The sequence below is a fragment of the Musca autumnalis genome, unplaced genomic scaffold (genome assembly GCF_047663935.1).
Source record: "Musca autumnalis isolate F117 unplaced genomic scaffold, ASM4766393v1 scaffold_1, whole genome shotgun sequence".
NCBI lineage: Eukaryota > Metazoa > Arthropoda > Insecta > Diptera > Muscidae > Musca > Musca autumnalis.
This window is the reverse complement of record NW_027411644.1, coordinates 236587914-236611257: the sequence shown is the minus strand read 5'-3', so window position 1 is coordinate 236611257 and position 23344 is coordinate 236587914. Positions and strand designations below refer to the sequence as shown.

Below are 23344 nucleotides of genomic sequence, written 5' to 3'. Positions count from 1 at the left end.
TTATACATCGTTAAAGTTCTACCAGACTTAGATGAAGTTCCAATATGGGCTCAATCAGTCCACTCCTTGGGGTTGGGGAAAAGTTCAGTTTAGGACCTGCTCTCGAATCGCTTTGATTTTTGTTGTAACAACCTGTATTTGCTGTCCCCCATACGACGGTACAAGTTTCATAAGGGGCAAGTCCATACTTCCTGAGAAAATAGCCTTACAGGTGCAAAAAACCCCTAGGACACCATGTGTAGTGGTTGGAGCGCAAGATTAATCTCAAACGGATCTGCCAATTCGGTCCAAAATTTGGCCTTCGTACAATTTTGTTCAAACATAGTTTAAGTTAAGGTACCTCCCCCACAAAAGTTCAAAAATGTTCGGAAAAAATTGTGCGCACGATAACTCTTGAAGGAAGTGGCCGATGTAATCCATACTCTGCACATCCTAATATATCTACCAGATATAGATCAGGTTCGAATATGGACTATGTCCACTCCTTCAGGTACCTATCACACAAAATTACGGATAAGTTCACTTTAAGACCTGCTCTCGAATCACTTCGATTTTTATTGAAGCAATTTGTATACGCGGGCTCCATTACGACGGTAAAAGCTTTTTTAGGGGCGTTTGACTCGTTTTATTTTCAAAAGTCAAACACCCTGATGATGATCGTAGATTACGATCGAAATATAGGCTAAATAAAAATCTGAAAACTTAAAACCAAAATGTTGTTTTTATTTTACATGACCTCGAGCCGAATAAAGTTATAAAAAGATGAATTTTATGTTAATTTTTATGTTAAATCGTCGTATATCATTCCTTAAGAAATAAATTACTTCATAAATCAACACGTTTTTCCTAAATTCCTTTTCATACCTGTTACATACAATAGTAAGTGCTTCTTTTTTTTTCTTCTACTTACCCTGTGTACTTTCGCCATTCAACGCTATACCAACTTCATTGACTGTGTAATTGCCATATTGCGATATAATACATCTGGCCCGTTCATCGAAACCTTTAATCGATAAATCTGTCCACCATTTGTGAATGCTGCCGTTGCGATCAAAGAGACGTCCCTTGTCATCGAAGCCGTGTGTCAGCTCGTGGCCAATGACGACACCAATACCACCAAAATTTAACGCTCTGGGAAAATGACGATGATAAAATGGTGGCTGTAAAATACCAGCAGGAAACATTATTTGATTTTTATTACGGCTATAATAGGCATTAACAATGGCCGGTGCCGTTTGCCATGTGGTTTTATTGACCGGTTCGTGGAGTTTATTCTGTTCGGTGCGTGTTGTGTGCAACAGGACATTTAAAGTGTTTTCAAAATATTTCTGTGGATCAATTTCAATGCCGGCATATTTATCATTCAGTTCCTCGGTGTTGAGTATGAAATCGGGATAGCCAATTTTCAAAGACATGGCATTGACTTTTTGCTCTGCCAAATGTTTGGTTTGTGGATCTAACCAATCGGTGGTTTTGAGTATTTCACGAAATGCTTGCTGTAGTTCATGGGTCATTTTGAGGGTGTCCTTTTTGCTGTTTTCATCAAAGTATTTGCGTACAAACATTGAACCCAATGCCATGCCCATGTTGGTATTCACCTGCGAGATGCATACCTTCCAGCGGGAGGGTGTCTCCTCACGGCCGAATAAAGTGTGATAGAATGTCTGCTTGGTATCATCGAAACGATCATCGACATTATTGATGCGATGGCGAACAAAACGCCACAGTAAATAGTTGGCAATTGTTTGGGCATCGGTGCGATCCAGAAGATTTACCAATTCCTGCATATATTCGGTGGCATAGATAACAACCTCTTCGGAATCTTGGACATTGCGTTGCTGCAGAATGGTCAGATAACGCAGCCAGTCAATTTGTGGTATAACCGAGTGAAGATCATTGAGAGTCATGCGTTTGTAGAGTTTGGTAACATTTAGCCTCTTTTCGGCCGGCGCTGTGATTGAGGCCAATTGTGTCTCAAAACTTATCAAGTCGGCTGCAGTTTTTGTGGCCTGCTCCTTATCGGCACCCAGTTTATTCATAATATCGGCCATAAAACGTTGATAGGCATTCAAATATTTGGCATTAATATCCTGTAGATAATAGTCACGGGTGGGTAAGCCCAAATTAGTTTGATCAAATTGTATGATATTTTCATCGGAATTTTTAATGTCAGGACCAACCCATTGCACAATGAGAATGTCATTGTTGTAGCGGCGCAAATGCGCAGTGAGATTAAGCCAATGAAAATTTTCCGAACTCCAGTTTTCATCCAACACCGGCCAACCACCAAGACTTTGAATCAAATCCAATAGAGGTTGCACACCCCGCTCTTCAAGCAACTTAATATTGGTACATGACTGATAAAGTTGACGGGCCTTGAGATGAGCATCGTTGGAGTCTTTGTGAGGCATTGCTGTGGGCTTAAAGGTGACCAATGGCGACGATGGATAATCTGACTTTTGCCTATACAACGAATATGTCAACAAAGCTTCTGATGAATTTAGGTGCGAGGTAAAACGTTTGCGTTTTGTATTTGTAAATATCCATGAATTACGTTTGTAGCGCCGTAGTAATTGGTTGAGGACATCACGCTCGTCCACCAAATGTTGCACCAATTTTTCTTTTTCCAATTCTTCGGTATCTTGCGATTGGACAGGTTTAACGATGTCAGCTTGAGTAATTGGTAGCTGTTCATAGGTATTGGCCACAATATGTTCCACTTTCTTGGGAGCATCATCATCATAATCCTTTGATTCCAATAACTCTTTTAGAACAATATCCAAATTCTCTCTTAACATTTCAAAGGTATCAAAACCGGCTTTATCCTTTGGTATTGGATGATGTTTTTCCCAGTTGCCACACACATATTGATAGAAATCATCACAAGGATCCACCGTGGTATTCATGTAGAGTTTCATTGTTTTGGCCTGGGTCTCACGCATACTCTCTTTGGTCGTTTGATCACTCCAAAAAGCCTTCAAAATGGAAATAGATTCCTTCGATATTGTAGCCGGTACGGCCTCGGCTTCTATCTCTTTTTCCTCCTCCTGCTCCTCCAGAGAGGGAGCTTCTTTTTCTCTTTCTTCTACTTCTAAATTGTCACGGCGTATTCTCCGCCTGCCATAGGATTCCAGTAGGGCATTCAAATCAAACTCATTATAATTAATGTGAGTATTTATATTGAAATTTTCCAAACATTCCCGGGGTATGACGGTGGTATCTCTGGGTAAAAATGAGGTACGGGCATCTTTCATTAAATCTCTATCCTCCCAATCCAGTGATTCACTTAATCCAAACCGAAATGATATGCAACGTTTTATTCGTTCCTCCTCACTTAGGCGCACCTTCTTATCCCTCGGTATCAGCAATTGTTCACTAATCATATCCTGATAGGGATCGTTATCCATGCCACCACCTTCATAATCTTCCAAATATAAAGGTGGTTCCTGATCGCCATATCCCTGGTGCGAGTGGCGATAATGTTGGTGCATCTGCAATGCCGTTAGCATGCCATCCATGCGCATCAGCAAAACCAAGACCAAGGTAATCGGCAGCATTATCACTGGAATGATAATCAAAAGTTTGCAACATGTAAAGCCCGGACACCATTGAAGACGTCCTGTTTGGGCATTAACACCCAAACCCAACTTTGGTTTAGAACCGAACGTTTGTGATCCCGATGCTGTGGAAAGTGTACGACTACCATAGCTCAACGTTTGGCTGTGTACCTGGGGCAATGTAATTCTGTGGAAGTCACGTTTTTGTGTCATTTCCCCACTTGTCGTCGTCAAACGCTCATGATGGGGCATGTCGTGTTTTTTTTGCGCTGTTTGAATTTTTAGTATCAGTGATTTTTCTTTCTCCCCTCCTCTTCCTCCGGTGGGGGATTCTTACTATTTTTCACACACAAATGAAATTGTAACTCGCGTTTTATATTAAGGCCAATTAAATTGAATGACTACAACAACGACAGCGCCAACATTTGACCATTTAGCAAATTATGACTTTGAAACTGGCTTTACGTCAACGCGCTGCCCTCCGTATAGCCGATGATGTGCGATGTGTGCAAGTCGAATTAATTGTAACAATGAAACCAATTAAGATCGAGAATTGAATCACAACAGCGAAAACCCAAAGAAAAAGAATAATTTGGAATCAAAACTGTTATCGCGGCCGTTTTGGTTGACACACGGCTGACGACCGCTTGAATTGCCTCACGTTCACTAACTGACTGACTACTGATGACTTTTGCTAAAGTGACATTTCACAGACTGCGGCTAGAAATTTGGGGATGGTCTCTGACAGAGTGAAAAACATTTTCTCATCTTTAATTGAAAAAAAAAATGAAAAACGCTGATTGTACGCAAACCAACAATGAGAATGGGAGAGTGATGTATGGAACATTATCGTTCTTTCTCTCAATGACGTTGAGAAGATTTTTGAAGATACATATGTATCTCATGTTGGTTATGCTTGAATTGTGACATAATACCAATGCATATAGGGTTCGATTTGATTTTGAAAATTTGTCTTGATTTTCTTTCTATGGAATGGTTTGCCGACAGAGATATACCCTCAGCCTATGTGAATTGAAACTATCATCTACGGACAGATCGAATGTAATTAGGGTCTTTTCAGAATTTTGTGGCCCTTTTTGGACATTTTAACTTGCCGACAATAATGCGGATTAGGATTAAAGTTAAAAAGTGTTGCGAAGGAGGTACTTAAAGGAATGGACCGACATAGTCCATTACGGAAGTGGATCTTATTTTTTATAGATATTGCGCCCACTAGTCATTTCAGTGGGTCAATGTATAAGTTTTGGACCAGTATGCCAGGAAGCATGGACTTGTCCACGGAAAACATAATATGGCTGTAAACAGGACCACAACGAATAGCATCGGTATACATTTCCAAAGAATCTTCGAACTGACCCCAAACTGTACTTATAAACAAATGTTGAACTTTTGTTGGGGAGGTCCAATAAGGAGAAGATAGCTATCGGCCTTTTTGGAAGTTAAACTAAATTTGGACAAAATATTAGGAGATCCAAAGTTTTGAACAAATTGGTTGCCCCGTTCAAGAGATATCGCGCATACCATTTTAGTGACATTTTTTTAAATATTGAGGGGGAAGTACCGGGAGTTATTGCCCATCTTCGAACTGAGACTAAGTTTGGACAAAATATGACGAAGACCAAACCCCATAGAGGTTTTTACACATTTCGGGCAGTTTTCTCAAGAAGTATGGACTTGCCCCTGAAAAAACATTTACCGCCGTAATTGAGGCAGCGAATGCATGTTGCTTCAACAGAAATCAAGGTGATTCGAGAGCAGGTCTTAAAGTGAACTTATCCGAAATTTTGTGTGGAAGGTACCCAAGAGAGTGGACAACTATAATCCATATTCAAACCTAGTATACATCTGGTAGATATATTAGGGTGTGTAAAGTATGGACCACATCGGTCACTCTCTTTAAGAGTTATCGTACGCACAATTTTTCCGAACATTTTTGAACTTTTGTGGGAGATGTACCTGAAGGAGTGGACCGATATGGCTCATCTTCGAACTTAAACTAAGTTTGCACAAAATATAACGAAGTCCACATTTTAGACCGAATCAGCCGATCCGTTCTAGGGTTATCTTGCGCTCCAACCACTACACACGGTATCATAGGGTTTTTTGTACTTTTCAGGATATTTTCTCAGGAAGTATGGACTTGCCGCAGATAAAACTTGTACCGTCGTATGGGGGCGGTGAATACAAGCTGTTACAACAAAAATCAAAGCGATTCGATAGCTGGTATTAAACTGAACTTTTTTTTGACAAAATATGACAAAGGCCACTTTTTGGACCGAATCAGCAGATCCGTCCGAGGGTAATCATAGGGTTTTTTTTTTGTACTTTTCAGGATATTTTCTTAGGAAGTATGGACTTGCCGCAGATAAAACTTGTACCGTCGTATGGGGCGGTGAATACATGCTGTTACAACAGAAATCGAAGCGATTCGAGAGCTGGTCCTACACTGAACTTTTCCGAAATGTTGTGTGGGTGGTACCCGAATGAGTGGACCGATATAACCCATTTTCGAACTTAAACTTAGATTGGACTAAATATTACGAAAACCAAATTTTGGACCGAATTGTTTGATCCGACAGTTATCGTGCGGTCCAGCCAGACAGACAGACGGACTGATATTGTAAATCGACTCCAAACTGTTTGAAACGGGGTACTTGGGGTCTAAAGCCATTATTTCGATGAGGCACATTTTGCCCGTATGAAAGTGTATATGCCCTCGTTAGCATAAATGCTGAGGGTATAATAAGATTACATTTCCTTCTGAGGACACTGATCTTCCGCCGGAGTCACCTTGCGCACTGAAGTAAATTATTGGCATCATAGGAAGGATACATTTTTTTCAGTGTAAATTGTTGGGGGTTTGTGGGCCCAATAATTCCACTGAATCAATGCAGTCTACACGGACCGGTCTTTTTATACAAGCCACCACGAACTGTGCTGAAGCAAATAATAATAACACTGTACAACAAAATTGAACTTTTTTAAAATTACAAGAAACTAGAGTTGGGTAATCTAGTTCATAGTTCCTTGTACTAGTTCCAAAACGTATGAGTAACATCATGAAATATAACGTGTGATGTTAAGTATACGCAGTTTGTTCAAAGAAAAAATGTGGGCCTTTGGAACTGCGAAGTGAACTAGATAGTTCCATATAGTTCCTTTGGCACAACTCTACAAGAAACCCCGCACAGATTATGAAAGAGGACCAAAAAAAGAAGACACGTGTATCGGCGTTTTGAAAGTTTACGTTGTGAAGTAACCTGAATAGGCGTGGCAAGTTCCGCCCATTTCTACAGGTTTTGAAATATTCGACATCAGATTCCTTGCATTTTAGGCATAAAGTGTCTTTTTAAAATAACGTCATCAGGATAAGTCAAAGTTTGTGAAAATGTGGGGATAGTCTACGGATATTGCCCAGTGATGAGCCTGGCTTAAACCACCAGGCGAAACGATCGTAGCGTAATGGTTGAGTGTGTGGTATTTCGCTAGAATTCATTTTTCAATACAAAACTCCTTAGGCCATGTTAGCTCGATTAATCCAATTAATTAATTAAATACAGCATTAACCCTAAAACGTGAGTTTACTTTGGCAGATTCCTGGCATTTAGGTACGATTTAGAGTTTTGGTGTATTCGGGGACCTATAGTAAAATTTTATGACAAATAATTTTGTAGAATATTTTGATCTGATACCATCTCATTTTAAAGGAAGCTTTAAACTTTTTTGAAAAAATGGACCAAAAAGACCCCTTTAGTGACTCGCATGAGGGTTAATTTTTTTTCATAAAAAGATACCCCGCATTGTTGTCAGTAATATTGCCAAACACATTTTATACCTAAAATGCAAGGATTCCAAGGAATCTGATGTCGAATATTTCAAAACCTGTAGAAATGGGCGGAACTTGCCACGCCTATTCAGTTAAGGCCATGTTTATATTATAGCCTTTTGCAGGGTTAACCTTCTTAATGAGGATTTATTTGAGGTATACGCAAAGGAATTGACATTTGAAACCCAGTGGGTTTTCTAAATCCGTTTATATATAAACGTACTATTACTTCTCGACGTAAACGTTCATAACGCCGATACACGTGTCTTCTTTTTTTCGGTCCTCTTTCATAATCTGGCCGAATTATCTTGTAATTATTTTTTGTGTTGTACAGTGTAATTGTTCAACAAACATCCCAAATTGGACAAGGGAGACTTCTCTCATATCCATGAGTGCACCCCGATTCATATTAAGCTCAATGATATGGGACCTACTGTTTATCGCCGAGACCGAACGTCGTGTCCTAAAATACCACTTGTAGAGAAGTTTTACATGGTTGAAATACCCAGATAATCCCGCCATTGCATTACTGACGAGTATTTTGCAATCGCACATTGGTTCAGAATCGTTTTTTCCTGGTCAGAACTCTGTAACTTTTGAACGGAAGGAGATTTTCCATATTTTTTATTTTTCGACGGATAATATAATCCGCTTTCCAATGCTTTAAAAACATTCGAATTCGAGTTAGTAGTTGCAGAGGAATTCAAGGTCAAAGTTAGAAAATAAAATAATATTCAAAACTCATAATAGGATTATAGAACTCGTGATTTTACGTCGTTTAATGTACATCTCATGAGTGTGCTCCTTAAAGTATCCTAATAATTGGAGTCTGATGCGTGATTTTTTTTAAAAACCCTATTTTTTGCGTTTAAAATTTACAAGTGTCATTCAATTTCCTTTGAACACAGCGTGATCTAATGAGCCCTCGCGATCGAATCCATCCACTAAAACCGCAGATATAATTACCTTGGAAATAGGAAAATCTGCAAAAATATATTTTGACAAATCCGCGAACTAAACCGCGATTTTCTTTGAACATTTTTACATATATGATATCCTTTATACGCGATTAAAAATATTTGCGATTAACAGGCTTTTTAATGTTCATATATTTTTAATGATTTTAATTTCAATATTACTCTTAATTTCCTATCCTTATAAGTTATCGCAGTAAGCAGTTAAGCTCTCGCGTTGGTAAATCATATTTCTCGATGAAGTTTTAGAAGTATACAAGAATTATTTGTATGGGATTTTAGGGAAATAGTTGGAGAACTCCCAATTATTTTTTTTTCTAATTTTTCTAATTGAACAAAAAAATATGTATATATGGAATACTATTTTAACAATAAGTTTTTTCGCTTTTGTTTTAACTTTTAATTTATTTTTTATTTATTTGATTTTTTTGATTTTTCGCGAAAGTAAAAACAAATTTTTGAGATTATGATGCATCCATGGATGGATGTCAAATGCTGTTACTGATATATCCATACATTTTCTCAATACAACAAATAAGATATTTTCAAATATTTTTTTTATAAGATAATAAAAACCGCTTTAACTTTTGCGCTCATCGGCCAATTTTGTGAACGCGAACAGATTTGAAACCAGAATTTTTTCCTTACAAAAAATCGAAGACGTGCTCGCAAATTTTTTTTTTAATTTTTTTTCAAATGGAATTGCAAAGGAAATTTGGTTTTTACTATATACACTTTCAGACGGGCTAAATGTTTCTGTTGTAACAACTTGTTTTCACTGCCGCCCATTCGACGGTACAAGTTTCATCAGGGGCAAGTCCATTATTCTGAAAGGTGCAAAAAACCCATATGACACCGATTGTTGGTTGGAACGCAAAAAAACACTCGAACGGATCTGCCGATTCGGTCCAAAATTTGGCCTTCGTAATATTTTATCCAAGCTTTGAAGATAAGCATATCGGTCCACTCTTTCAGCTACCTCCCCCACAAATGTTTAAAAATGTTCGAAAAAATTGTGCGCACGATAACTCTTCAAGGGAGTGACCGAAGTGGTCCATACTTTACACATCCTAATATATCTACCAGATATAGATCAGGTTCGGGTACCTCCCACACAAAAATTCAGAGAAGTTCACTTTAAGACCTGCTCTCGAATCACTTTGATTTTGCAAAATGAATTCGCTGCCTAAATTACGACGAATTATTTTTTAGGAGCAAGTCCATACTTCTTGAAAAAACAGCCCGAAAGGTGTAAAAAACTCTACGGCACCATATGTAGTGCCTGGATAGCACGATAACTCTCGAACTGATCAACCGATTTGGTCCAAATTTGGCCTTCGTCATATTTTGTCCAAACTTAATTTCAGTTCGAAGATGGGCAATACCGGTCTATAACTTCTGGTACTTCCCTTCAATATTTAAAAAAATGACACTAAAATGGTATGTAGGATATTTCTTGAACGGGGCAACCAATTTGGTCCAAACTTTGGATCTCCTATTAGTTTGTCCAAAGTTAGTTTAACTTCTAAAATTTCCCATATTAGTCCTATCCTTAGGACACCTCCCCCACAGAAGTTAAACATTTGTGTTTAAGTTAAGGGCCCTTGGAAATGTATACCGATGCTGTTCGTTGTAGTCCTGTTTAAAGCGATATTATGTTTTCCGTGGGCAAGTCCACCGCTTCAAAAGTTATACGATGACCCACTCAAATGACTAGTGGGCGCGATATCTATCGAAAAGATATGACTCCCAAAATAAGATCCAGTTCCCTAATGGACCAAGTTGGTCCTTTCCTTTAAGTACCCCCTCCGCAACGCTTTTAAACTTTAATCCTAATCCACATTTTAGTCGGCAAGCTCAAATGTCCAAAAAGGGTCACAAAATTCTGAAAATACCCTAAACACATTCGATCTGTCCGTAGATGGATGTTTATATTCAAATAGGCTGAGGGTATATCTCGGATGCAGATTTCTATGAAGCTGTGTATATTACATTCACGACACATACATCAAATAACTCAGAATCGCGAGTTCTACAATAATATATACGATATTTTTTTGAAAAACATGTTTGGGGAATGAAAATAAAAGAAAAGTTCCAAAAACACTGTAAATCTGGCTTCAAAATGTCAGCATCATTTCATGATGGACGCAGATCAAATTTCGAAAAGTTATACATTGGTGAGATGATCCCTATTTAGTTGACTTCTACATTTACTTTGACAGGAATATCGAGAAAAGTTAGGTTTAATCACAAATCGAGAGAAAACAAAAGCAGAGGCGATGGCTACAACCCATTTTTAACATAAACGTAGCCACAGCTCCCACGCAAATTAACTTTTAAGGCCAATATTTTTACCAAGTCTAAACATATTTCATTTTTGTATAATATACAGCCATAATTCGCGAATTATAAAAGGGTAAACCTTGGATTCAGCTATGTTAAATTCTTAAAAATATTGCCCATAAATGCTGAGGGTATAAAAAGTTTAGTTTTTGTTTCATATTTTGCATCAAAATATGCGTGCTCTTGAGTTTTTCATATGCGTTGTTTAAGTGTTAAACAGATGGAGCGGTTACAAAAGTATATATGGACATTCTCGGGCATCATTCTGTGAAAACGGAACTTTGTTCCAATGAATTTAGAATTACACTAAAATTTAGTACCTGAGCAAAATAAAATAGCATACTTAGTGTGAAAGCTACGGTAATTTATTGAAATAGTTATTAAAGACAATCCTACCTACGTAACAAGAAACAATGAACACAATATCTGTTATAGTTTCCAAGAAATCGCAATTTCTTTCTCCAGAAATTTCAAAATACCAAAAAAAGGGTACCACCCTCCTAAGGGGGTTATATGAAAAAGTGAACCTTTACCGCCAATTCACAGCAGGAATATTTTGTACCTCCAGCGGAGACTAAGTAACAAATGTGAGCAATTTAAGTTGGATAATGAGGCTAAAACCTTTAAAAATCACTAAATCGGGAGGAACCGTTGTAGAGGGGCTAACAACGTTGACCTATACCTACGAAGAAAACATTATTCAACAGAAACGGCTGATATTTATTTGTAAACATACCGAAAACCGGTGCGATCAAAAATATATGGACATTTCTGAGTGAAATCGGACACTTTTTCAAAATGTGATTTTTGATTGCCTTCAAGTACCTCCCCCACAAAAGTTCAAAATTTTTTGCTAAAGTGATGCATACGCGAAATCTGTCGGTATAGGTCTTAATATAGCCACATAGAACGGTACCTCCTGATTTTCAGTATTTTGAAGGTTTAAGCTATATTATCGAACCAAAATGGCTGAAATTTGGTATTTAGTCCTCCTTTGGACTAAAAAATTTCTCATGGAAATTTGTCGGTATCGATCCACGTTTTGATATACCCCCCATATAACGGTACATCCTGATTTTCGGTATTTTGAAAGTTTTAGCCTCATTATCGCACCGAAGTTGCATGAAATTTGGTATTTAGTCTTTTTCGGGGCAACAAAAATTTCCCTCGAAAATTTGTCGGTATCGGTTCACGTTTTGATGTCCCACCCATAGAACGTTGGAACGTTAGTCTTCTTCGGGATACAAACATTCCCCCTCAAATGTGTAGGTACCGGCCCACGTTTTGATATACCTCCAACAGAAGCTACATCCCGATTTTCGGTATTTTCAAAGTTTTACCCCCAATGTACCACTAAAATGGCTGGAATTTGGTATTTAGCCTTCATTTGTAGTATAAAACTTTCCACCTGAAATTTGTTGGTATATGTCCACGTCTTCATATAGCCCCCATATAACGGTACTTCCCGATTTTCGGTATTTTGAAGGATTTAACCTCAATATCCCACCAATATGGCTGAAATTTGGTCTTCGTTAGGAGTATAAAACTTTCCGCCAGAAATTTGTCTGTATAGGTCTTTATATAGTCCCCTAGAACGGAACTCAAAAATTTTCGACATTTTGAAAGTTCTAAAAATATTATAATAGATACAAAACATTCCAAGCTGCATTTTGGTGGAAAGCTAGGGTTTGCGATTAGAAGTAACGTTCTAAAAGTTCCCATCGATCCCATGTGAGCAAACGAAGTTATTCAGGGTTAAAGGTCACTTTTTTGATTTTTTTTTTTCAAAAACGGTAAGACCCAATAGAAAACGACAAAAGTAGATGTTGTAGGCCTACAAGGATGATCTCTATGACTTTCCAGAAGGAGTCACCATTCTTGAGATATCGTGGCATATGTAAGTGTCAAATTACACATGTGAAAAAGTAAGCCGCGTAAGAACATCATGAGGTGGACTCGTTAAAATAGTAATACCATGTGTTAGGTATATCCATAAGCTTTCAAACGATACCCACTTTGCAGTAACCGGTTCAGTAGAACCGGGTCTAACCCGTTTTTTAATCTGGCCTTACGGATCAAATAGACCGCCAACCGAATCCATCGCTCGTGAAAATGATACATTTCCGTATTCAGCGCAACAAACCCCACCTTTTGACAAAAATCAATCTGGATCAATGGTTTTCAATAGAAACTATGGCAGAACTCGGCAGTCTGAGCTGTTACGAGTAGCGAGATGCAGATTTGAGATCACAAAACAAAGAATTGGTTTTGCTGGACCAAGTGAGTTCAACGATTTACCTGAAATCTTAAAGAATTACAATAGTATATCTTCTTTTAAATATAAATTAAAGAAGTATTTATTAGATCGTGTTGATCGTTATATATATAAATTTTGTTTGTAATTTATGGTTGTCGGTTTTGCCCCTATAAAGCCTTAAGGCGCTGGGGATTTATAATAACAATGAATACAGAATTAAAAAAAAAACAAGTAAAAAAGTATCATTCGGCTTTTCCGACAGGGATATACCCTCAGCCTATGTTAATTGAAACTTTAATCTACGGACAGATTTAGGGTCTTTTCAGAATTTTGTGGCCAGAGAAGGTACTTGAAGGAATGGACCGACATAGTCCATTATGGAAGTTGATCTTATTTTGGGGGTCATATCTTTTCGATAAATATCGCTTCCACTAGTCATTTCAGTTGGTCAACGCATATACTTGTCCACGGAAAACATAATATCGCAGTAAACAGGGCAACAACGAACAGCATCGGTATAAATTTCCATATGACCCTAAACTGCACGTAGACACAAATGTTGAACTTTTGTGGGGGAGGTACCCTAAAGAGAGGAACGACATGGACCATTTTAGAAGCTAAACTAAATTTGGACAAAATATCAGGAGATCCAAAGTGTAGACCAAATTGGTTGTCCCGTTCAAAAGATATGGTGCATACCATTTTAGTCACATTTTTTAAATATTGGGGGGAAGTACCGGAAGTTATGGAACGGTATTGCCCATCTTCGAAATGAAACTAAGTTTGGACAAAATATGATGAAGGCCATATTTTGAACCAAATCGTTTTATCAGTTCGAGAGTTATCGTGCTCTCCAGCCACTACATATGGTGCCATAGGGGATTTGTACACCTTTCTGCTTGTTTTCTCAAGAAGTATGGACTTGCCCATGAAAAACCTTTTACCGCCGTAATTAAAACAGCGAATGCAAGTTGCTTCAACAAAAATCAAAGTGATTCGAGAGCAGGTCTTAAAGTGAACTTATTCGTAACTTTGTGTAGGAGGTACCCGAAGGAGTGGTTAAATATAGTCCACATTCGAACTTGATCTTTATCTGGTAGATATATTAGAATGTGTAAAGTATGAACCAAATCGGTCACTCCCTTCAAGAGTTACCGTGCGCACAATTTTTATGAACAGTTTTGAACTTTTTTTGGGGAGGTACCTGAAGGAGTGGACCTATATGGCTTATCTTCGAACTTTAATTAAGTTTGGACAAAATATTATGAAGGCCAAATTTTGGACCGAATCGGCAGATTCCTGCGCTCCAACCACTACACACGGTGTCATAGGGGTTTCTCGAATCTTTCAGGCTATTTTCTCTGGAAGTATGGACTTGCCCCTGATGAAGCTTGCGCCGTCGTTAGGGGGGCAGTGAATATAAGCTGTTACAACAAAAATCGAAGCGATTCGAGAGCAGGTCCTAAACTGAACTACTCCGAAATTTTGTGGGGAGGTATCCGAAGGAGTGGACCGATTGAGTCCATATTGGAACCTCATCTAAGTCTGGTAGAATTTTATGACGTGCAAAGTATAGACCAATCGGTTACTCCCTTCAAGAGTCATTGTGCGCACAAATTTTCCGTACGTTTTCGAACTTTTGTGGGGGAGGTACCGGAAGGATAGACCGATATAACCCATCTTCGAACTTAAACTAAATTTGGACAAAATATTACGAAAGCCAAATTTTGGGCCGAAACGGTTGATCCGTCCGAGAGTTATCGTGCGCTCCAGCCAGCCAGCCAGACAGACGGACATGGCAAAATCAACTACAAATTGTCTGAAACGGATTTCGTCCAAACATGCTTGGGGTCTAAAACTATTATTTCAATGAGGCACATTTTTCCCGTATGAACGTGTATATACACCCTCTTTAGCATAAATGCTGAGGTTATAAAAATCGGAGAGTTTCCGTTGGGGTCCTTCCCGTTGGGCTTTCGATTACACCTTTGAGTTATTTTGTCATATAATATGACTCTAACATGGAATAACTCTACTAAAAAGCTCCGATTTTGTTGGAATTTTTTTTAAAAGACAGGTATAATTTCGGTCTTCAAGGAAACACGTATTTTTGGGAGGACAGGCCTGGTTATTTCGGTTATGTTAGCCGTTTCGCCTGACTATGTGTGTATTTCCCTTATAAATTATGTGTTTTAGAACCGCTATATTTCAAGAAGCTATACAAAGACATGGATATAGTTAAACGTATCGAGATGCAACGATTGCGTTGGCTAGGCCATATCATAAGAATGAGCGATGATGAACCCGCTTAAAAGGCGTATGAATACATGCCACATGGCGGTGCATGCAGAATCGGCAGGCCTAAGCTTCGATGGAGCATACAAGTGGATGAAGAAAGGAAAAGGCGGGGTATTCCAAAAAGTCAAGCGAAAAACAGAGAGGAATGGAGATCTTTTCTTAGTTCGGTCTATGGAACAAATGTTCTGCAATGGGCCAACTAAGTAAGTAAGTAAGTAATATTTCAAGAATGGTTTCTTCTAGGAACGAAATATAAAGCCCAAACTTACAATATTTGCTCTAATTACTTTTAGGTTAGACCCACCATTTTCAAGAAAAAAACTCGAAAACCTAAAAAATCCCTAAATATTAACCTTCGACACCGAATAACTGTTTTGGCACACATGGGATTGATGGGGATTTGTAGGACATTGCTTCTAATGGCAAAGCACACCTCTCAACCAAAATTGATTCAAAATTTATTTCGACTAGACTATTTTTACAGGCTGAGGGTATGCTCTGTCGACAAAGCCAACTGATACTCTTTTACATGTTAAATATTACGTATTATTAAGATATGACCCACTGACTCTTTCTTTTTGATACAAACAAATACGTGTATGTATAACAATGTCACAAAAACAAGGCATCAAATTGAAATCAAAATCAATTTCGGTCATAACTCAATTATGTAAATATGTAGTTTAAGGTTATAGGCGCAATTGAAACAACAAAACCAACAATAACGACTAAAAAAAGAAAATAAAAATAAATAAATCGCATGCACGGGAAAGAGTTCTCAGGCAGACAACAGACAGTAGCATGCATTTGTTTGAAATACAGATTGAATCAGTTTTACTTAGACGGTAGGGAAATTCTTTTTTAAGAGTTTATAATCCTTTAGAGTTGTGCCAAAGGAACTATATGGAACTATCTCGTTCACTTCGCAGTTCCAATGGTCCATATTTTTTCTTTGAACAAACTGCGTATACTTAATATCACACTCCATATTTCATGATGTTACTCATACGTTTTGGAACTAGTACAAGGAACTAGATTACCCAACTCTATAATCCTTAGAAAGTAGTCCTTTAGGTGTTTCCGGAAAAAGGAGACTTTTTAAATATTTAAAAGCCTAATAGTATTTTGAATGTTTTGTTTTAAATGCTATTATTTAATTCCAAATCTTTAACAATAATTCCGATTTCGAAGATGCGCACTATATTTGCATTGGCATTTGTTGCACATCAATTAGGAAAAGTGAATAAAATAGGCATCAATCAAATCGGCTGGATTGTGTGATTTTATTTCTATAGCTGATATGGAAGATTTATTGTGGGTATTTTGTTTTGTTGTTGATTTGCTTTCATGTCGTGATACTGTCTGTGCCGCTCGTGCATAACAATGTGATGATGACGATTTTTGTGCTTACAAAAAAAAAGTAGTGAAAAAAACAATGCCGCTGATGATGATCACTTGCACCATTACCAGCACAGGTTGGTTCATTGGTGTGGATTTTTGTTTACTATCAAAATTATATCAAATTAAATAATACAGGTGCAAAAAAGCGGTATTTGAAATCTTTTTAAAAGGCCTATGGTATATTACTTGATTTTTATAGGCTTCAATTACATTTAAGGCTTTGGGATTTGATCAACGAAACATTATAATTTTTTACAGATTCCATCTACATTTTGTAACGAACGAATGTGTCTCATTGAAATATGTTAAGACTAAATGAGTTTTAGACAATTTTGAGTCGATCTACACCTTTTTCGGATGTAATTCGAATTATTTTAATTGTAATTCGAAAGATTTTATTTGTAATTTGAAATAAAATAATTCGAATTACAAATGGAATAATTCGAATTACAAATGGAATAATTCGAATTTCAAATGGAATAATTCGAATTACAAATGGAATAATTCGAATTACAAATGGAAAAATTCGAATTATAAATGGAATATTACGAATTACAAATGGAATGTTACGAATTACAAATAGAATTCTCGAATTACAAATGAAATGTTACGAATTACAACTAAAATGTTTCGAATTACATGTGAAAAAGGTGTAGTCACAAAAAAATTAAAAATCCATCCGCCGTTTTTATACCTCCATATGGTGGAGGGTATATAAATTTGTCATTCCGTTTGTAACACACCGAAGTATTCATCGGAGACCCTATAAAGTACATATAAATATTCTTGATCAGGGTAAAATTCTAAGTCGATATATCCATGTCCGTCTGTTGAAATCAAGATACAACTTACAATTTTCAAGATAGAGCTTTGTAGTTTGGTATAGAAGCTTATATTACTCCTAGGATGTTTGGTATTGGACCGATATGGCCCACGTTTTGATATAGCCCCCATAGAACGGTACACCCGATTTTCGGTATTTTGAAGGTTTTTAGCCTCATTATTACACCGAAATGGTTGAATTTTGGTACCTAGTCTTCATTGGAGGTATACAACTTTCCATATGAAATATGTCGATATAGGTCCACGCCTTAATATGTGGCCACAATAATACATCGAAATGGCTGAAATTTGGTATTCAGTCTTTGTTGGGTGTACGAGTATTAAACTTTCCCCTCCAAATTTGTCTATATAGGTCCACGCCTTCATATTAGAGTTGGGCAATATAGTTCGCGGAGCGGATCGATCTTTCTAGTCCCTTTTCCCAAAAGGAACTAGTTCCTTAAAGTAGTTCCATAGTTCCAAATAGTTCCGAGATCGATATAGTTCAACGAATCTTTCTCTTTCATCGTTCTTTTCGTTCCAAATAGTTCCGAGACCGAAATAGTTCAAAGATTCTTTCTCTTTCGTCGCACTTTTTTTTCGTTCCAATAGTTCCGAGACCGAAATGTTTTCATTGTTTGGCGGATGAATTGACATAAAAATAAATAAATTGCAGCGAACAAACAGCAACAACGAACGATCACCGTAGGCGCTAAATTGAAGGAACGAGAAAAACGGAAGGAACTATATGAACTAAAGGAACTATATAAACGCAAGAACTGGATATAGTACCAATAGTTCCTTGACCGGAATAGTTCCTTGGAAATAGTTCGTTCCAGAACTACACAACTCTACTTCATATAGCCCCCATAAAAATGTACCTCCCGATTTTCGATATTTTGAAGTTTGTGGCCACAATAATCGACCGGCAAAATTCTAAGTCGATATAACCATGTCCGTCTGTTGAAATCAAGATACAACTCACAACTTTCAAGATAGAGCTTTGTAGTTTGGTATAGAAGCTTATATTACTCCTAGGATGTTTGGTATTGGACCGATATGGCCCACGTTTTAGCCTCCATAGAACGGTACCTTCCGATTTTCGGTATTTTGAAGGTTTTATCCTCAATATTCCACCAAAATGACTGAAAGTTGGTATTAAGTCTTCATTGGATGTATGAAGCTTTCCATATGGTCTACGCCTTTATATAGCACGCATAGAACGGTACGTCCCGATTTTCGGTTTTTTTAAAGTTGAAGGTTGTGGCCATAATAACCCACCGAAATGGCTGAAATTTGGTGTTGGGCCTTCGTTGGGGTTATTAAACTTTCCACCAGAAATTTGTCGGTATAGATACATGCCTTCATATAGCCCCCAGAGAACGGTACCTCCCGATTTTCGGTATTTTAAAGGTTGTGGCCACAATAATCCATCGAAATGGCTGATATTTTGTACAATATATGACAATTGTTTAAGGAGAGGTTTGTGATCACAGGAGACCTCAAATGTCAAATAACAGATAGCTTTGCTGACAGAGGTATACCCTCCTCAGCTTGTGCGAATTGAAACGTCCATCTATTGTTAATATCGAACCTACGGATTATAGACTTTGTGGCTCTTTTTGAAATTTGCCGACTTAAAATATATTTGGTTTGAAGCTCAAATTTGTTGCGGAAGATGTACTTAAGCTTCCATTTTGGAAGCGGATCTTAGTTTGGGATTCATTCCTTTTGATACATTTTGTGCCCACCAGTCATTTCAGTCGGTCACTGTATAATTTAGAGGTTTTGGGCCACGATGTCAGGAAGCATGGACTTGCCCACGAAAAACATAAAATCGCTTAAACAGGACCACAAAGAATAGCATCGGTATAATTTTCCAAAGGTTCTGCGAACAGGTCCTAAACTACTCTTAAACAAAAATGTTGAACTTTTGTGAGGCAGGTACGCTACGAGCAAAATGTGTCTCATCAAAATAATGGTTTTAGACCCCAAGTATGTTTGAGCGAAATGTGCTTCAGTCAATTTGGAGTCGATTTAGCAATGTCCGTCCGTCTGTCTGTCTGGCTGGCTGGTGCGAAACTCTCGAACGGATGAACTGATTTGGTCCAAAATCTGGCTTTCGCAATATTTTGTCCAAACCTAGTTTAAGTTCGAAGATGGGTTATAGCGGTCCACTTTGCACGTCGTGAAATTTCTACCAAACTTAGATGAGCTTCCAATATGGACTCAATCGGTCCACACCTTCGGGTACCTCCCACACAAAATTTTAAATAAGTTCAGTTTAGGGCCTGCTCTCGAACCGCTTTGGTTTTTGTTGTAACAACTTGTATTTGTTGCCCCCCCCATATGACGGTACAAGTTTCGTCAGGGGCAAGTCGATACTTCCTGAGAAAATACCCTGAAAGTTGCAAAAAAACCCTTTGACACCGTGTGGAGTGGTTGGCTCGCAAGATAACTCTCGAACGGATCTGCCGATTCCCTCCAAAATCTGGACTTGGTAATATTTTGTCCAAACATAGTTTAGGTTCGAAGATAAGCCATATCGGTCTACTCCTTCAGGTAACTCCCCCACAAAAGTTTAACATTTTCGGAAAAATTGTGCGCACGATAAGTCTTTTAGGGAGTGACCGATTTGGTCCATACTTTACACATCCTAATATATCTACCAGACATAGATCAGATTCTTCGGGTACCTCCCACACAAAATTTGGGATAAGTTCACTCTAAGATCTGCTCTCGAATCACTTTGATTTTTGTTGAGGCAACTTGCATTCGCTGTCTCCATTACGGCAGTAAACGTTTTTTCAGTTTTTTCTTGAGAAAACTGCCCGAAAGGTGTTAAAACCTCCAATGGCACTTTATGTAGTAACTGGAGAGCACTATAACTCTCGAACTGATCAACCGATTTGGCCCAAAGTTTGGCATTCGTCATATTTTGTCCAAACTTCCCCCCAATATTGAACGGGGCAACCAATTTGGTCCAAACTTTGGATCTCCTAATATTTTGTCAAAATTTAGTGTAACTTTGAAAATTGCCCATATCCTAAGTGCAGTTTATGGTGTGCTCGAAGATCCTTTGGAAACGTATATCGACCACAAGGAAGGTCCTGCTTACAGCGACAAGCCCATGATTCCTGGCATACTGGTTCAAAAGTTATACAATGATCCACTGAAATGACTAGTGGGCGCGATGTCTATCGAAAAGATATGACTCCCGATATAAGATCCGCTTCCATAATGGTCTATGTCGGTCCATTTCTTTAAGTACGTCTTCCTAATCCACATTTTTGTCGGTAAGTTCAAGTGTCGAAAACGGGCTACAAAATTCTGATGAAAGTTTCAATTTACATAGGCTGAGGGTATATCTCTGTCGGCAACGTCGACTGATACTTTTTTACTTGTTTTTCCTTGCTGCATTACTGCAAACTCGATAACCATAGGAAAAACTTTCATTTTGTGAAGCTTTTTATACCCTCAGCCTTTAGGCTAAAGAGGGTATTTACACTTTGATACGACCAAAAATGTGCCTCATCGAAATAATGGTTTAAGACCCCAAGTATGTTTGTACGATATCCGTTTCAGACAATTTTGAGTAGATCTAGCAATGTCCGTCTGTCCGTCTGTCTGTCTGTCCGTCTGTCTGGCTGGCTGGTGCACACGATAACTCTCGAACGGATCAATCGAATCCGTTCAAATTTTGGGTATCGAAATATTTTGTCCAGATTTGATTTAAGTTCGAAGATGGGTTATATCGGTCCGCTCCTTCCGGTACCTCCGCCACAAATGTTCAAAAATTGTCGCAAAACTTGTGCGCACGATAACTCTTGAAGGGAATAACCAATTTGGTCCATACTTTGCATATCGTGTAATTTCTACCAAACTTAGATGAGGTTCCAGTATGGGCTCAATCGGTTCACTCCTTCGGGTACCTCCCACACAAAATTTCGGAAAAGTTCAGTTTAGGACCTGGTCTCGAATCGCTTTGATTTTTGTTTACGCAAGTTGTATTCACTGTCCTCTATACGACGCTGTAAGTTTCATTAGGGGCAAGTCCATACTTTCTGAGAAAATAGCCTGAAAGTTACAAAAAACCCTATGACACCGTGTGTTGTGATTGGAGCGCAAGATAACTTTCGAACGGATCTGCCGATTCGGTCCAAAATTTGGCTTTCGTAATATTTTGTCCAAACTTAGTTCAAGTTCAAAGATGGATGCGTACGATAACTCTTGAAGGGAGTTACCGATTTGGTCCATACTTAGCATGTTATGAAATTTCTACCAGACATAGATGAGGTTCCAATATGGACTCAATCGGTAAACTCCTTCGAGTACCTCCCACACAAAATTTAGGAAGAGTTCAGTTTAGGTCCTGCTCTCGAATCGCTTTGGTTTTTGTTGTAACATCTTGTATTCACTGTCCCCTATACGAAGGTACAAGTTTCCTCAGGGGCAAGTCCATACTTCCTGAGAAAATAGCCTGAAAGTTGAAAAACAAACCCTATGACACCATGTTTATGGCTGGAAGCGCAAGATAATTCTCGAACGGATATGCCGATTCCGGCCAAAATTTGGCCTTCGTAATATTGTTTCCAAACTTAGTTTAAGTCCGTGGGTAAGCCATATCGGTCCACTACCTCAGGTACCTACCCCACAAATGTTCAAAAATGTTCGGAAAAATTGTGCACACGATAACTCTTGATGGGAGTGACCGATTTGGTCCATACTTTACACATTCTCATAATATCTACCAGATACAGATCAGGTTCGAATATGGACTATATTTGTCCACACCATCCGGTACCTCCCACACAAAATTTTGGATAAGTTCACTTTAAGACCTGCTATTGAATCACTTTATTTTTTTGTTGGACCAACTTATATTCGCTGCCTTAATTACGATGGTAAAAGTTGCTTCAGGGGATTGAGAAAACAGCCCGAAGGGTGTAAAAACCCCCTATGGCACCCCCATGGTCTATGTCGGTCCATTTCTTTAAGTAACTTTTCCGCAACATTTTTGAACTTTAATCGTCGGTTCATACGACCAACATTTTGGAACCCCCTAAATACATAAGTTTTTGGTGAAAAAAGTGTTTTAATTTGCACAGGCTGAGGGTATATCTCAGTCGGCAAAGCCGACTGATACTTTTTTATTTGTTTTATGGCATGTAAGTGGTATTTAAGTGAGATTGGGTTATATTTACTGCTGCGGGCTGTATATCTTATGTAGTCAGTTTTCTTGTCAAAACTGTCAGGGAAAAATTCGCATTAAACGGTAACAATCCTATTTTTGGAGCATGTTGACGATTTTTGACGATTTCCGAGCAAAAACTGTCGGCAACACTGCCTCTCACACATCGATTCAAGCCAGCGCCTGTTTAACCAGACAAAACGTGGAATTGATGGGTCATCCGCCGTACAGCCCTGATTGAGGATACAATGACTTTATTTTATTCCAGCATATAAAGAAAAAAGGCGTGGTCAACGATTTTCGTAGCCAGAATCAAGGGCGTAGCCAGGATCAAATCTAGGGGGGGCAACTTAATTTTTTTTTATTTTATTATTTTTTTTTTGTGATGTGTACGGTTTTTACATACAAAATTGTAAACCCTTTTTTAGGTACATACCTAATGAAAAACAAGTAAAAAGCTTCCGCCATAAAATATTCTGAATTTATGTGGAATATTTAGTTTTTAAACAACTTTTAGTATGTATATTAAGTCTTCTCTGTCAGCAAATAAAAAAAATCTTCCCTTGAAAACTTCCCCTCCTCCTCGATGGTAGGGGTGAATTTTCGAAGCCTATACTTTCGGATACTTCTTTAAATTAATTTTAAAAAATT

The 23344-nt window shown here is 38.1% G+C and overlaps 1 protein-coding gene across 3 annotated transcripts in view; it reads right to left on the bottom strand.

The window, feature by feature from the left end:
• The window catches only part of Nep4 (M13 family metallopeptidase neprilysin 4), a 66069-nt gene that overhangs the window by 23920 nt on the left and 18805 nt on the right, over positions 1–23344 (bottom strand). The window contains exon 2 of one of the 3 annotated variants that reach the window (XM_073960547.1): positions 911–3562. In XM_073960547.1, coding sequence (XP_073816648.1) covers positions 911–3557 — 2647 coding nt within the window. In that variant the 5' untranslated portion in view covers positions 3558–3562. Of the gene's footprint in view, positions 1–910; positions 5160–23344 lie in introns of those variants that run through there. The other 2 variants (XM_073960548.1, XM_073960546.1) reach the window with 2 other exon arrangements.